Genomic DNA, 16365 nt, shown 5'->3' with positions numbered 1-16365 from the left:
TGGTTTCTAACAGATAATCTATCCAGTCTTTGGCAAGCTCTGGCAACCTCATCAGCTTTAGTGCCTCAGGCCTAAGAAAGAAGAGCTAACTAGAGCAGAGCGCTAACCTGGAGCACTTGGGCCGACCTCTGTGATTCAAGAACTCACTGCCATCCCAATTCAGGGGAGTATTTCTAGGTCCAGGCAGGGGGACACACAGAGAAACCAAACAGATGTGGCCCCCACCCTCAAGGAGTTTCCGGTCTACTGGGGCACGTAACTAGACAAGGGCCAAGCACAACACCGTAAATTCGTGCCATAATGAGGTCGGCACAGGGCCCTGGGTGGCGGAGTGCTGTGAGAACACAGGCGGGGACACGCAGTGCACCAGGAAGGCTCTGCAGGGAAAGTCAGCATGAACCAACACATGGGACACAGAGTGGGGCTAAGCTAAGAGACAGATGGGAGTGGGGTGGGAAAAGCTGGAGAAGAGAGGGAGAAGTTCAGCGTAACCTGTGCAGGTACAAGGTGGGGAATTCAAGGAGACACTTGAAGCTGGATCCTAAAAGATTTTCTTTTTTTTTTTTTTTTTTTTTTGAGACAGGGTCTCACTCTGTGGCCCAGGCTGGAGTGCAGTGGTGTGATCATGGCTCACTGGCAGCCTTGACCTCCTGGGCTCAGGTAATCCTCCCGCCTCAGCCTCCCAAGTCGCTGGGACTACAGGTGCACACCACTATGCCTGGCTCATTTTTGTATTTTCTGGCAGAGATGGGGTCTTGCTATGTTGCCCAGGCTGGCTAAAAGGTCCTATAAGTTATGTCAGACAGCATGGACTTCATCCTGAAGGCAAAGGGAAGCCGTCGGCAGTTTTGGCTCTGGGAGTGACAGAACATCCAGACTGAACACTTGAAGCGGTGCTGAGAACTGGAAGGTAGGGAGACTCGTTAGAAGCTGCTGTAGTAATCCAGGCAAGAGGTGGCAAGGAAGGGACATGCTGGAGACACCCAGGAGATGGAGTCATGACCTGATGGGACACGAAGGGCGCGTGAGAGTGTTGCGGGGTGGAGTCAGCGGGACCTGATGGGACACGAAGGGCGCGTGAGAGTGTTGCGGGGTGGAGTCAGCGGGATGGGGGGGGGGGGGGGGGGGGGGGGGGGGGGGGGGGGGGGGGGGGGGGGGGGGGGGGGGGGGGGGGGGGGGGGGGGGGGAAGGGCGCGGGAGTGTTGGGGGTGGAGTCAGCGGGACCTGATGGGACACGAAGGGCGCCTGAGAGTGTTGCGGGGGAGCTGTGCTTTCTGCTTTGGGCAGCCAGATGGCTGACACAGTAAAGCTTCTCTTGTCACCACGGGGAGAGGTAGTGGTGGCAGTCACTGCTGGCCTTTTCTTTCTTTTCCTTTTTTTTTTTTTTTAAGAGACAGGCAGGGGCCGGGCGCGGTGGCTCAAGCCTGTAATCCCAGCACTTTGGGAGGCCGAGGCGGGCGGATCACGAGGTCAGGAGATCGAGACCATCCTGGCTAACAGGGTGAAACCCCGTCTCTACTAAAAATACAAAAAATTAGCCAGGCGTGGTGGCGGGCGCCTGTAGTCCCAGCTACTCGGGAGGCTGAGGCAGGAGAATGGCGTGAACCCCGGGAGGCGGAGCTTGCAGTGAGCCGAGATCGCGCCACTGCACTCCAGCCTGGGGGACAGAGCAAGACTCTGTCTCAAAAAAAAAAAAAAAAAAAGAGACAGGCAGGATCTCTGTGGCCCAGGCTGGAGTACAGTGGCGTGACCATGGCTCACTCCAGCCTTGACCTCCTAGGCTCAGGTGATCCTTCCACCTCAGCCTCCTGAGTAGACAGGACTACAGGCACTCGCCACCACACCTGGCTAATTTTGTTTATTTTTTGTAGAGATGGAGTCTCGTCACGTTGCCCAGGCTGGTCTCAAACCCCTGACCTCAAGTGATCCGTCCGCCTCGGCCTCCCAAAGTGCTGGGATTACAGGCGTCAGCCCATAAAGCACCCGGCCAGGTTCCATCTTTTATACGTAGAGACCTCGTCTCTGTCAGTTTGGTTGGACCAACTTAGTTTTGGTATCTTCTACCTAAAATACCAACTTCACCATCTCTTTTCAAAATCCTCTTTAAGAAATACAAATACCAGAGGAGGAGCAAAACGAGACATAGAGAAAAAGTGTGCTGGCGAGGAGACTGGGTGATGGTGAGGTTCCTCCCCGCTGGACAGCACTGCTCTCCTCGTACCCTGGCACTGAGGTCTTGCACCCTCTGGCCAGGAGACTGGGTGATGGTGAGACTCATCCCCACTGCACAGCGCTGCTCTCCTCGCACCCCGGCACTGAGGTCCTGGACCCTCTGACACCATCAAAGTGACAGACCACAGTGAGGTGGGGCTTTTACCAAATGAAAGTCAATTGATTTCAGTTCGGTTTAGAGACTAGAAATTAAGATCCAGGTTTCAGTTTCACAGCAGTGTGGACTTCATGTCACCGAACTGTACACGTAAAAATGGTGAAAATGGTGAATTTTATGTTATGTGTACTTTATCACAATTTTCAAAAAGATTCGGGTTTACCTTTACCAGTTCTGGATAGCCTCTAAAACTAGCTTGGTTTGACTTCCATTCACGCTGATGTATGATTAACATCATCAGCGCCCTTTGGGTCTGCTCACAGTTTGCTGAAACATTACTGTTTTGGTTAGGGATTTAGCAAATTTGTGTAGTTTGATATGGATTCCAGTACACAAATCGGTTCAAGCTTCATTTAAAAATACTAATGCCTTTGACCCAAAGAGAGGTACCAAAATTTCCCTAGCAACCGATTTCACAAAATCAGAATTTAAAACCCTATCAGCCCAGCAATTCTAGGAATTCAATTTTAGGAATACTTGCTAAAAATCTGCATATACAAGTACATCAGAAGATGTACACGGCCTCCTCTGGAGGCCTTTAATGGATGATGTAGGCATCTGGAAATGACTAGAAATATGCGTCAAGACAGGAGGGTTAAACAACCTATAGCACATCTGTACCCCATGATACTGTGAATCCTGCATGGACTTCGGAGACCGAGGCAGACAGAATAGGCTGAGAGAGGAGGCCTTGATAAGTAACAAAAAAAAAAAGAATAGTATATTCCCATCTATATAAATGTGAGTATAACATTTGTATAGTCAGCATATAACTATTAATTGTTAGGATATAACAATTGGTATAATCCCATCTATATAAAACAATAAAGGAAATAACACTCATTGATACACACACGAAAGCCAGCATCCGGCCCCACCGCCCGCGCTGCGTACCTCTGCAGGTGGTAGATCTTGTGTGTGTACTGGCCTTTCTCACCGTCCTTCTCGTAGGGCTCATTCACCAGGACCTCCACGCCTTCGCCACCACCCGTTTCATTTTTACTGGCCTCAGCCACAGAATACAGCTGCCCCACTTGATACTAAAGGAACAGAGACAGATGTTATTCTCAACACAGACCTTCTCAATGGTTACACATAATCCAGCTGCCAGTAAGTGTCTAATTGGATCTCCCTGGGTCTCCTCATGCAGGAGCTCGTTCTGGAGTTTCACATCAGGCCTTGCCCAAATCCACCCAAAGCAACTGACAGTGCTGCTCCATGGCCCCTCTTGACCCATCAGACATGTTTAGTTCACCCTTCTCATTTTCACATCATCCATCAGGGTTTATTTATATTTATTTATTTTTTTGGTAGAGACAGCGTCTTGCTATGTTGCCCAGGCTGGTCTCAAACTCCTGGTCTCAAGCCATCCTCCCACCTTGGCCTCCCAAAATGCTGAGATTATAAGCATGAGCCACCGTTCCCAGCCAGTCCGTCAGGATTTAAAGAGGCAGGTGAATCTACTTAACCTCACACCACCATGCAGAAAACAGATTAGAGTCCAAAGGAGCTTTTGTGCTAAACCTGCTTCTGGTATTAAGACCCCAGAAGATCTAGGGTGGTTGCTAGAATCACTTGATCTCACTCATTTAAATAGATCCTAAGGCATGATTTCTCGTCAAAGAAAGGTGCTCAGCGCTCTGTGAAATCCACCACCTCTGTTGTAAAACTGACTCATCTACTTGCTTCTGCTCTAGTGTTAGGCCTCTCCTCACCCCGCAAGTAGCTCTTTCAGGCAATGAAACCTCTTGACGTTTTCCAGATTCCTGGTGGGGCCAAGCAAGTATTCCTGCTTCCCACATGAGATATTACAGATTCCTGCCGCACAGTCTGTGCCAGCTGGGTGCACCCTCTGTGTTGGCACTTTCTACATGGCAAAAGCCTAGTTTTCCTTTATTTGGGTCACATGCCACCCTGTCAAGTCACCAGTCAACATGATTGGCCTCCTCTGACCCCTTCAGGATGGGCCAATGACCTAGGCAGTGCCCAGACTTAGCCCTTCTGCCTTCTTCTCTGAGAAGCTGTCCAGAGGAGAAAACAAGGTGAAAAAAAAATGAACAGCAACATTTGAGGCGGGAAGGTATGTCTACAGCAACGGATGTGTCTTTCCTACCACTGCCCTTGCTAATCAGGCATGACTGCTTAAGGAATATGAGAAAAAGGAAAAAAGCTACGGGATTACTCAACATGCTGGGGGGTGGAGGGGGGACAAAGGGTTTCCTCGAGCTCTATGCTCAACTCCTGGTACCCCCGGGGGGAAGACAAGGGTGTTTCTCTATTTTTTTTTTTTTTTTTAGACAGAGTCTTGCTCTGTCGCCAGGCTGGAGCGCAATGGTGCGATCTCAGGTCACTGCAACCTCCGCCTCCTGGATTCAAGTGATTCTCCTGCCTCAGCCTCCAAAGTAGCTGGGATTATAGGGACTGGGTTTTTCTCTCTTTGAGATTAAAACGGAAAGGATGTATCTCTAGGCAACTGCTGCTTAAAATCACTGCCTGCAACAGCAAGGAACAGAGGCAGCTTCCAGAGCTGCTTCACCTCAAACTTAGAAACCTGCTCTACCAGGCAGCTTCCTAAGCACTGCAGGGAAATTTCTGGGCAAAATCTGGAAGGTGAAGCAGAGGACCAGGACAATTCACTGCTCACTGCAAGGCTGAAACAGCCCTAACTTTCAAAGCAAAATCCCAGAACAAAATGCCATGAAAAGGGGCAGCAATCGAGGCTCAGTGAAATCCATCAAGAGGAACATTTGGGTGAAAGCCAGTCACCTTGACCTTGCTAATCCTAAGCTGCATCAGTGCTGCCTCAATGCCCCCCTGGAGCCCCAAACTGTCCCTGTGCCTTTCCAAGTCCACCACCTGGCTAGGCACACATGAAAACCCGTCAAGTGGGTCAGCGCTTGGCTGAGCCAGGGGTGCCTAAGGAGGAGCAGTAGCTCCGTTTCAGAGAAGAGCTGTAAGAACATCTAACCGCTGACTCAGCAATCCTAAAGGACAGGCTGGGGAGAGGGGGCCTGGTGGAGGGGCGAGGTTCCCGGCTAGTGGTACCACTTGGGAAGGGGGCCCCCAGGCAGAGACTAATCGCCTTCATTTGGTTTCTCTTCAGCTGCAGGAATCAGAGGGCAGGTTCTAAGAGGATCAGCCTGTTGGCTGGCATCTTCCCCCTTTAATCTCTCTTGATATTCTGATCCTTTAATCCCAATGGGACATGTGAAGGCAGTTTTGTTAATCTAAAGGGGTAAGCAAGACTGGCCTGCATAGGCTACAAGTGAAGGGCGCTTTTCACGTTAGAGTTCCTTTTGGCACAGCTGCTCTGCCCCCTGGGAAAGCAGCCAGACTCGGATGGGGCAGAGATAGTAGTGGGGGGGTCAGATCATTTAATCAGATTTAAAAAAACTCCAAGACTGGGACTCTAGCCTCCTCAGACCTACGATGATGTTCCTTGCTCTTGAGATCTGTTCACTTGTCCCAAAGAACTAAGACATTCAACTAAGAAAAACAGACTCCACCACTTTGGCAATCTGGGAGGGGGAGCCCAGTGGGTGGGCCTGCAATACTGACATGAAGCACGTCATAAACAACAGTACAGCTTTGGTCCCACCAACGTGGCCCTATCAGGCTGGGTACCAGACAGGGTATGGTGCCATAAATCTCTGGAAACAAGAAGTGAAGCAGCCCGGCCGACCTGTGCCAGGAAGCACTGGTGGACACACCCACGTCAAACAGCCAGGGCTTTCTCGCTCTGCCGCACAATGCCTAGACACTCAGGGTTAGACCAAAGGCTCTGGCCACCCAGAAGCTAATTCTGCCCCCAAAATATTGATGCAGGCCATCAGAATGATTACAAAGGCATGACCTTCTCTTTCTCTTTCTTCATTTTCCCCCTAAATCAGAAAACTGCAAGGGTCTCAAGTCATGGCCTCCAATTTAGGAAGTGAGTCCACCAGTCACATGATGCTGAGCTGTTCCCATAGGAACTGTGAGTCAGGATGGGGTTACTGACAAAGACTGAGAAGGCTGATCCTGACTTGCTTCTTCTTCGGCCTTCCCCTCCGAGATTTTTCTAATTCTCTGAAACTAAATTCCGCTTCAACCCTACCCAGGCCACGTGGTACTTTCTTGTCAATGGTTTCTTGCTGAGAACGGGCTGGCCACTGCCAGGCAGACAGTTGAATCCTGATCAGCACTCACTTCCCAAGCTTCTGCTTAGACTTGCCGCTCTGATTACTCAACTCCGCCCACCACTTCCTCAATGCTGCAGAAAAACCATCACAAGCGAAAACCCGCCACCAGTGGATGCTCTCAAGGTGGAAGTTCCCCTTTCCTTCCAGTCTTGGCCCCGCCGTAAGCCATCAGTGTCTGGCCCTTCAGCCTTAATCCAAGAACAGCCTCAGGCGCTCCAGGACAGGCTGGCCCTCCTTGGTCTGCAGCACTTCTCAGAGACACTCCCGCCCTTCGTTCCATCAAGAAACTCCCTACAAAGGATCCATTTCACCCCTAATCACCACGCTGAGGACATCCCGAGTTCCTGGGGCACATCTTCCTAACAACTGGGGTGGGATCATCCTGTACAGCAGAGAGGACGTCACTGGACACCTCCCCAGGAGCTGAGTTTGAGGGCAAGGGACGCGCTGCGCTTTCCTGCTTGGCCTTCTGGTTTGGAAAATCATTGCTTGCTATTTTCAATAAAGACAGCACAGGCTGGGTGAAGTGGTTGATGTCTGTAATCCCAGCACTCTGGGAGGCTGAGGCAGGAGGACTGCTTGAGGCAAGACCAGCCTGGACAACAGAGTGAGACCCAAAAAAAATAAAGACAGCATGGCCAAAGCAGGTGGGTTAGCAAGACCCTCCCAAGCCAACACCTGTCAGCCCAGGCACCTAGTTCGCAGGCCCCAGGTACATCCCCAGTGCCTACAGGGATCAGAGCCATCTACCCAGCCATTCCCTCATTTTCCCTGGTTCCCAAGTTCCCCAGTCTTGTTTCTCTTTTCTGCCCTTCCCAGAACCCCCAGATCACGGTCAAGGACCACTTCTGGCCCCTCCCCAGGTCCCCACAGCTCTTATCAGATATGCAGCCCAGCCCTGGAGGCAGTCCTCTAAAGGGCCAGCGTCTGCCCACCCCTCTCGGGGGCCAACAAGCCTGGATGTCTGTCTCAGCTAAATGTGCTGCAGGCTCTGTTGGCCTGATTTCATTTTTCAAAGGTCCAGTTCATATTTGGAACAGAGTGGAAGTTATCACAGGAGCTTCATGCTGACACTGCAGGAAAGAGAGACGGAGCCCAGTGACTGGAGGCACTATACTGGCTGACGAACCTCACCCAAACTCGAGTTTAACTGGAAGCTGGGGCGGGGTGGGGCTGTGACTTCAGAAGGAAGCAAAGAACAAGGCTGCACCAGGAGAGGAGAGTGAAAGAAATTCAAAGAATGAGACAAGGGAGGTTCCGTGACAGTTTTCTGTTGTCCAAGAGACTGACTCTGAGTCAGCATGGCCTATGAACCGTCTTATAGCAAATCCTGCTGCCACATCCCCACATACAAGGATGTCAGACCCAGGAACCATAAAAGGACAGAGGGCAAGCCAAGCCTATGTGTTATTCCCTGCCCTCCGTAAAAGGAGGGTTCTGTGTCTTGGTCTTTCCAGCAGTCACCTATTGTGGCTAGGGAGGGCCTCAAGAGATTTCCTGCCCTGCTGGTTTGCTGCGCAACCAGAAACAGCCATGCACACTTGCCAGCCAAGTCATGGAGGTCCCAGAAATGCACACACTTGATCCCATCAATAATGTGTCCCTGGCCGGGTGTGGTGGCTCACGCCTGTAATCCCAGCACTTTGGGAGGCTGAGGAGGGCGGATCACTTGAGGTCGGGAGTTTGAGACCAGCCTGGTCAACATGGTGAAAGCCCATCTCTACTAAAAACACAAAAATTAACCGGGTGTGGTGGGCACCTGTAATACCAGCTACCTGGGAGGCTGAGGCAGGAGAATTGCTTGAACCCAGGAGGCAGAGGTTGCAGTGAGCCGAGATCGCACCACAGTACTCCAGCCTGGGAGACAGAGTGAGACTCAGTCTCAAAAAAAAAACAGGCTGGGCGCGGTGGCTCACGCTTGTAATCCCAGCACTTTGGGAGGCCGAGGCGGGCGGATCACGAGGTCAGGAGATCGAGACCACGGTGAAACCCCGTCTCTACTAAAAATACAAAAAATTAGCCGGGCGTGGTGGCGAGCGCCTGTAGTCCCAGCTACTCGGAGAGGCTGAGGCAGGAGAATGGCGTGAACCCGGGAGGCGGAGCTTGCAGTGAGCCGAGATTGCACCACTGCACTCCAGCCTGGGCGACAGAGCAAGACTCCGTCTCAAAAAAAAAAAAAAAAAAAAAAAAAAAAGTGTCCCCAAACATGCACAGCCCCAGCAGATAAAAGGGGCTGGTTTAGTCTCTACTCAAAGTTATCCAGCATACCAACAGCTTTGGGGCAGGTTGCACACAATTACCCAGATATACAAACTGCCATTTTTCAACTGAAAGTGGCACCACGAAATTCACGTTGAAATATTTATGTTAGAACAAATAAGAGCTGGGCACGGTGGCTCACGCTTGTAATCCCAGCACTTTGGGAGGCCGAGGCGGGCGGATCACGAGGTCAAGAGATCGAGACCACAGTGAAACCCTGTCTCTACTAAAAACACAAAAAATTAGCCGGGCATGGTGGCGGGCGCCTGTGGTCCCAGCTACTCGGAGAGGCTGAGGCAGGAGAATGGCGTGAGCCCAGGAGGTGGAGCTTGCAGTGAGCCGAGATTGCGCCACTGCACTCCAGCCTGGGCAACAGAGCGAGACTCCGCCTCAAAAAAAAAAAAAAAAGAACAAATAAGAAAACTATATAAACAGGATAAACAGGATAAGCACTCAGAGCCCAGCTTAGCCAATGGTCACAAACAGTTACACACAACTATGGACCAGAAAGTAAAAGGACTTACCTCATCTACAGACACAGGCAGGATTACTCGACTATAAGAAAGGGAAAAGAGAGTATCAACTTTAGGCTGTGCAATCTGCTCCAGGCTCTTTAAGGCATCATCCTAAAACAGGCAGCATTCTATTGCGTAAGACACTAAACTCAGTGACGAAAACCCCACAGAGAACGGCCCTTTGAGTGCTCTGGGGATAGGACCCTCTGTGCCCTAGAGGTGTAAGACACTAAACTCTGTGACAACTCCCCCCACAGAGAATGGCCCTCTTAGTGCTCTGAGGACAGGACCCTCTGTACCTTGGAGGCATCCCAGTTAGAACCCTGTGATTCAGTCCAAACCTGTCTTCCCGCCAGCTACTTCCCAGGCCTCTACCTCACATTCGGAACTGGACATATGGATGACAAACTTCACCCAAACTTGCCAATGAGTTGTCCCCCCAACAAGACTTGCCAGTGAGTCTAGTAAGACAGGTAACACAGGAGGACCTATCATGGTGAGGATTCAGACCCAAACAAGAGGCCCTGGGGACTTATATTTCTGTGGACCCAACCTCCCAATAACAGCCCTCCAGCGGAAAGGCCAGGAAGGGACCAAACCCCTTGAAGCCTTAATCACCCTAAGAACACACACCAGGCACCTCTGCTCAGGGCCGGATATTACAATCCAAGCTGCTACCACAAAGCCACCGAAAGGGCATTCAACGTATGTCCTGACCTCCAGGAGCTGTCCAAAGGAATCCCAATTTATCATTTTCTTCTTCTCCAACTCAATGACCACCAATCGCTGGAGATGCCACCAGTAACCTGATGGAGAAGCCGTGGCTGGCAAAGTCTCCGCCAGGGTCAGAACCCCACAGACATACTAGGGCTAGCAGCACTTCTCCGGGTGCCTTGCATTTGAAATGCAGTCCAAGAGCCAACCCCCAGTTCAAAGCTGTGAGGCGAGAGAGCTAAGACAAAACCTCTTGGTTTTACCCATACAAGTCCAGCCAGTTCCCAAGCTTAGATGCTCGGTCCCCAGACCCTTGCTGGAGCCCTCTGGGTCCTTTTGTGTCTTGCATGTTTAGTGAAGCATTGGTGAAGCGTGAGCTGCTGTGCCTGCCTTATGCAGCGGGCTCACCACTCAGGCTCCTTGCTCCAGGCTAGTAAACAGCTGTTTTCTAGTTCCACAAAGGTCCCCCAGGAAGCAAGAGGGACACAGAGGGGTCTGAGGAAAACATCACATCAAAGGCAAGACACCAAGCACGAAAGTAGCAGGAAAACCAAAATGGGCTCCAAGTCTTTACTGCCTGCTAACAACTCCCTTCCTCCAGAGTGACTCAAATAATAAATCCCCCAGTTTATTGCACGCTGCCACTGAGGCTCCCCTCCCATTGCAGAAAGCCAGTGGTGCAGAAAAATACTCCCAACTTGGAGGCCAGAATTCCTGCACCCTCGGAAGAAACTTCCTAGAAAACAATAAGCCTTTTATCTTCAAGAACAGCAGTCAAAATCACATCCAAGATTTTGCAGAAATCAAATGAAACAGAATCCTGTTACAGGAAGTGTTGGAAAAATCAACAGGGGCAACCTGCAGACGCTGGGTGGGAACCAAGTCTCACCCCAAAAGAGAATGCCATGGGCCAATTCCTGACGGGACGCGCGGAGGCTGCTGACGTGACAGCTGCACACTCTGACACTGCCCCCTTGCTCCTCAGGAACAAAACCACTTCGGCAGCAATAGGGTACAATTCCGAAGGACAGGGCCACAGAGGAGCTGCCGGGCTGGGCCTGGAGCAGTGCTCACTCTAATGTGACCTTCACTCGCACCCTTTCCAGAGCTGCAGCGCTGCAGCCACAGCCCAGTGCCTCGGATGCCCCTGCTCCTCCCCCGTCCCCCGCCCAGGGATGCACACACACCTGCTCCTCCCCCGTCCCCCGCCCAGGGATGCACACACACGGCACAAGTCGGGCAGGAAGGAAACGCAGATGCCAGGCGGGCTCTGCATCTCCGGCACCTTGGACTTTTCCCTTGCAGGCTTCAAGGGGAGGAGAACAAAGAAGGGGAAAGGAGTGCCTCTCTTCAGACCTCACTCAGATCTCTTCTGAAGGTCCCTTCCTTTCCCTGCCTGACCTTCATTTCAAAACCACAGATTTCTACAGATTCTAGGGTTCATCTGGGAACAGGAAAAAGAATCAGAAGGATGGGAAAAGCCTGTCAGTCTGGACATTGAAGATTAAAATCCAAAGTGCACCACGTTCTCCTGTTGGCATCCTAAAGTTCTTCCTCCTCACCACGAAAAGCTCCCAGCCCTGGATGAATTAACATCAGGCTGGACGTCAAGAAACAGAGGGGATGAGGCCTCAAGATAATGCTCTTCAGATGAGGTGTTTAGCTCGGCTCCCTCTGTTACCCAAACTCCACTCTATGTCCTGAATGTCCTAAGCACCTCCAAGGAGCCAGCCTGGTGGGGATGGTCAAAGTGCCATCGCTGACAAAGTGGCAAGAACCCTCTGCACACATGCCTGGCTGCCCAGAGCGCCCCACAAGTTGCTATTTGACCACCTCCCACTCCTGGGGCTTCTGGCCCTATGCTGCCCACTTGCCCTCCCTCCAGGAAAGCAGTTTCACTGTAAATTCTGTGCACACATGCGCGCGCGCGCACACACACACACACACACACACACATCCAATCTATCCTCTTTGGGGAGAAAAATGTCTCCTGATGTTTACTTGGAACCCTGAGCTTCAACGATAGGTCATCTTGTACTTGAAAGATTTAGCACGCCCAACATCTCCACCTGTCCCCCAGTTCCCTGGATTTCAGGAGCAAACCCGTCATCCTGCAACTCCTTCCAGAAGTCACCAGTTTCCCACGCACCCCTCTTCACTACTCAAGAGCTCCCCACCCCTTCCACCATCTCTCCTCAGTTCACTGCTTCACGGACCCCTCAATTCCTCAAAGAATTTCCCCACCTCTTTGCACCAAGACTGAGGATCCCCTAGAAACAAGCTGCCCCTGCCCTGGTCTCCCCCATCTCCAACAACAGGTATACCCGTCCAAACATACTCTCTTTCCGGACCAGCCTCGACCCCTGGTAACTTCCTGGCCTTCTCCACTTCGGACCCTACCCAACATTTTCTGGCCTCCTCGCCCAAGTCTCCCCAAGTCCCAAGTAGTCATCCCAAGCTTGTTCCAAAAGCCTTCTCTTCCGCATCTGCTGCTTGAGCACCACGGTCACTCCGGTCCCCATCTCAGCCCCCTCTGCTTTATGTTCTCAGACCCTTCCCCTGTCTCCCGAGCCGGGCCCTGACTTCCTAGTCCTCCTGCTGTGTCCACTTACCACCACCTCTCACCCGATGCCTAAGGCGGCCACTCCTCCCCATCCCCATCGCAACTCCATCCCGGAGCCTCTGACCCACCCACCCGGCTCTCCGTGTGGACTGTTCGGCTCTCCACCCCTCCCCACCGCCGGGAGGCCCTGCCTGCCCCGGTGCGCCTCTTCCTCGGCCCGCCGCGAGGCCTCTCAGCGCCGCCTGCAGTCCCGACTGAGCCCGCGCCCTCGGCCCGCGCAGGGCGACCCCACGGCCCTCCCAGCGATCGGCGTCCCCTCGGCCTCCCCCAGTCCCGGGCCAGCTCTCCCTGCCCTGACCCCGTCTCGGGCCTGGCCTGGCCCTCGCTGTCCCCGGCCTCTCCTGGGATCCACTTGGGCCTCCGAGCCCGCGGGGCGCCTCAGGAGCCGTCCGTCCCGGTTGCCCCTCCGTGCCCATGGGCCCCTCCATGTCCCGGCCGCCCGTCCATGTCCCGTGGGCCCCGGCTCAGATGCCGAACGCCCCGGCCGCCCCTCCACGCCCCGGCCGCCCCTCCATGCCCCGCCGCCCCTCCATGCCCCGGTTGCCCCTCCACGCCCCGGCCGCCCCTCCGTGCCCCGTGGGCCCCGCCTCAGGTGCCGCCCGCCCCGGATCCCCTCCATCCCCGCTGGGCCCGCCTCAGGCGCCCTCCGTCCCTGCCGCCCCTCCGTCCATCCGGGCCCTGCGTCCCTCGCCGCGCCGTCGCCCCGGCGGCCGTCCCCACCCTCCCTCCTCCCCGCTTCCGCACGGCCGCCGGACACTCACTACTCCTTGAGCAGCACCATGTCGCTTCGCGGCTCGGAGGCTGCCCGCTGCCCGCGGCCCGCCCGGCCTCCCGCCCGCTGCCCGCCGGCCGCTCTCCCCGTGGCCCGGCCCGGCCCGGCTGCCTGTGCGTCTTCGTCGTGGTCTGCTCCGTCCCCGCCGCCCTCGCCGCGGTCGCCGCGCCGGCTCCTGCCGCCCCGGCCTCGTCACCTCTCGCGCCGCTGCCGACGCCGTCCGGAGCTCCGGTTCCGCAGCGCCGCGCGGGGGCGGGGCGTCTCTGCGGCAACCAGAGCGTCACACGCCGCGGTGCGGGCTGACGTCACGCGGGGCGGAGCCTTCCCAGGGCGGCCCTCCCGTCCTTAAATGGGCCGCGGCGGCGGCGTCGGTTCCGAGGTGGGGCCCCGTGGCTAGGGCCAGAGCCGGCAGAAGGCGGAGCAGACTCCAGGGTGTCCGTCAGCGCCCTCGGTGTGAACCGCCACGGATGCACGCGGGTGTTGGCTGGGGGGCCTCCCCGGTTGAGCGAATTGAGACCCAGGAAAAGGTTGTTTCAAAAAATATTAATAGCCGGGCGCGGTGGCTCACGGCTGTAATCCCAGCACCTTGGGAGGCCGAGGCGGGCGGGTCACCTGAGGTCAGGAGTTCGAGACCAGCCTGGCCAATATGGTAAAACCCCATCTCTACCAAAACAAAAATTAGCTCAGTGTGGTGGCATGTGCCTGTCATCTCAGTTACTCTGGAGGCTGAGGCAGGAGAATTGCTTGAACCCTGGAGGCAGAGGTTGCAGTGAGCCGAGATCATGCCACCACACTCCAGCCTGGGCGACAGAGCGAGATTCTGTCTCAAAAAAAACAAGCCGACCACTATTCACAATAGCAAAGACTTAGAACCAACCCAAATGCCCATCAATGACAGACTGGATAAAGAAAATGTGGCACAGCCGGGCGCGGTGGCTCAAGCCTATAATCCTAGCACTTTGGGAGGCTGAGGCAGGCGGATCACGAGGTCAAGAGATCAAGACCATCCTGGCCGAAATGGTGAAACCCCGTCTTTACTAAAAATACAAAAATTAGCTGGGTGTGTTGGCACGTGCCTGTAGTCCCAACTACTCGGGAGGGTGAGGCAGGAGGATCACTTTAATTCAGGAGGCAGAGGTTGCAGCGAGCCAAGATCGTGTCACTGCACTCCAGCCTGGTGAGAGTTAGACTGTCTCAAAAAAAAAAAAAAAAAGTCTCAGATAATGTGGCACATATACACCATGGAATACTAGGCAGCCATAAAAAAGGATGAGTTAATATCCTTTGTAGGGACATGGATGAAGCTGGAAACCATCATTCTCAGCAAACTATCGTAAGGACAGAAAACCAAACACTGCATGTTCTCACTCACAGGTGGGAATTGAACAATGAGAACACTTGGACACAGGAAGGGGAACATCACACTCCGGGGCCTGTTGTGGGACGGGGGAAGGGGGAGGGATAGCATTAGGAGATATACCTAATATAAATGACGAGTTAATGGGTGCAGCACACCAACATGGCACATGTGTACATATGTAACAAACCTGCACGTTGTGCACATGTACCCTAGAACTTAAAGTATAATAATAAAATAAAATAAAAATAAAAAACAAGCCGACCTTGGACATCATGTCATCTCGCCCCTCCAGGTGACAGTGCACATTCTAGAAATATGCATATTTCTTACAAATGCATAATGCCATTGTCATACTTAACAAAATTAATAATGATTTCCTGATGCTATCTCATCTCCAGTTCATATTCTAATTTCCCTGCTAATCTAAAAAAATACTATAGTTTCCTTTAGAGAAGTTCAGTATCCAGGCAAGGTCCATGTATTTTTTTTTCACATTTTGAGTTATGTTTTTTACATCTTTTCCAATAGCAAGTTTGCTGCAGGTGTCCATAGGGGTTAGAGGCAGGGGTCACACCACTCTCCAGCTGTGCCCCACTGTGAGCCAACAGCCCCGCCCAGGAGACAGACTCCCGCTGCCTTGGAGTCCCAGGCCTCCACTTCCTACCTCTGTGACCTTGTGCAAGTGACTTAACCTCTCTGTGTCTCAGCTTCTTCACTTGGGAAATAGGGAACATGCCAGTACCTGCGTCATGGGGCTGCTGAGCCTCCTTGGATGAGGCAATGGACATAAAGCAGCTTTGTGCAGTGAGTGGCATATTTCATTATTATTATTATTATTATTATTATTGGGAAAAGGGTGCTGTGAACAAGGAGGGATGGACACCCCTGCCCCTCAAAACTACCTCTAGGCTGGTCACGGTGCCGCACACCTGTAATCCCAGCACTTTGGGAGGCCGAGGTGGGTGGACCACCTGAGATCAGGAGTTCGAGACCAGCCTGGCCCACATGGTGAAACCCCGTTTCTACTAAAAAATGCACAAATTAGCCAGGCATGGAGGTGTGTGCCAGTAGTCCCAGCTCCTCGGGAGGCTGAGGCAGGAGAATCATTTGAACCTGTGAGGCAGAGGTTGCAGTGAGCCGAGATCACGCCATTGCACTCCAGCCTGGGGGATAGAGCAAGACTCTGTATCCAAAACAAAACAAAACAAAACAAAACAAAACAAAACAAAACAACCTACTTCTGCATTTCTGCATGCTCCAGGCTTGACAGAGGAAAGAAACAAGCAGCTGTCCAGGGCCGTGGATCTCTGTCTCTCTCCTTGCCTTGCTCCCTCTGTCTGTCCTGTTTCTCAAGCTCCCTCTCTCTTCCTGTCTCTCCTGTCCCTTTCGTATCTCTCTGTCTCTCACTTGTGTCTCTCTGTCTCTCCCAGGCTGTCTCTCTCTGGACCTCTGTCTCCCTGTCTCATTCTCTCTCTGTTCTCTGTCCCTCCCTTCACATCTCTGTCTCCCTTTATGACTCGTCTCACTTCTCGGAGCTCTCTGCATTTCTGCC

At 53.1% G+C, this 16365-nt stretch overlaps 1 protein-coding gene across 1 annotated transcript in view; it reads right to left on the bottom strand.

Annotated features, from left to right (window-relative positions):
• The window catches only part of PITPNA (phosphatidylinositol transfer protein alpha), a 44908-nt gene extending 31183 nt beyond the window's left edge, over positions 1 to 13725 (bottom strand). Inside the window, exons 1-3 of the mRNA XM_030800375.1 lie at positions 13443 to 13725; positions 9354 to 9384; positions 3284 to 3429 (exon numbers count right to left, since the gene is read on the bottom strand). Coding sequence (XP_030656235.1) covers positions 3284 to 3429; positions 9354 to 9384; positions 13443 to 13462 — 197 coding nt within the window. The 5' untranslated portion in view covers positions 13463 to 13725. The remainder of the gene's footprint in view (positions 1 to 3283; positions 3430 to 9353; positions 9385 to 13442) is intronic.
• Between the last annotated feature and the right edge of the window lie 2640 nt (positions 13726 to 16365).

This window comes from Nomascus leucogenys, chromosome 19 (genome assembly GCF_006542625.1).
Source record: "Nomascus leucogenys isolate Asia chromosome 19, Asia_NLE_v1, whole genome shotgun sequence".
Classification (NCBI taxonomy): Eukaryota; Metazoa; Chordata; class Mammalia; order Primates; family Hylobatidae; genus Nomascus; species Nomascus leucogenys.
The sequence above is the reverse complement of the archived record's forward strand: the minus strand, read 5'-3'. Positions and strand labels throughout refer to the sequence as shown.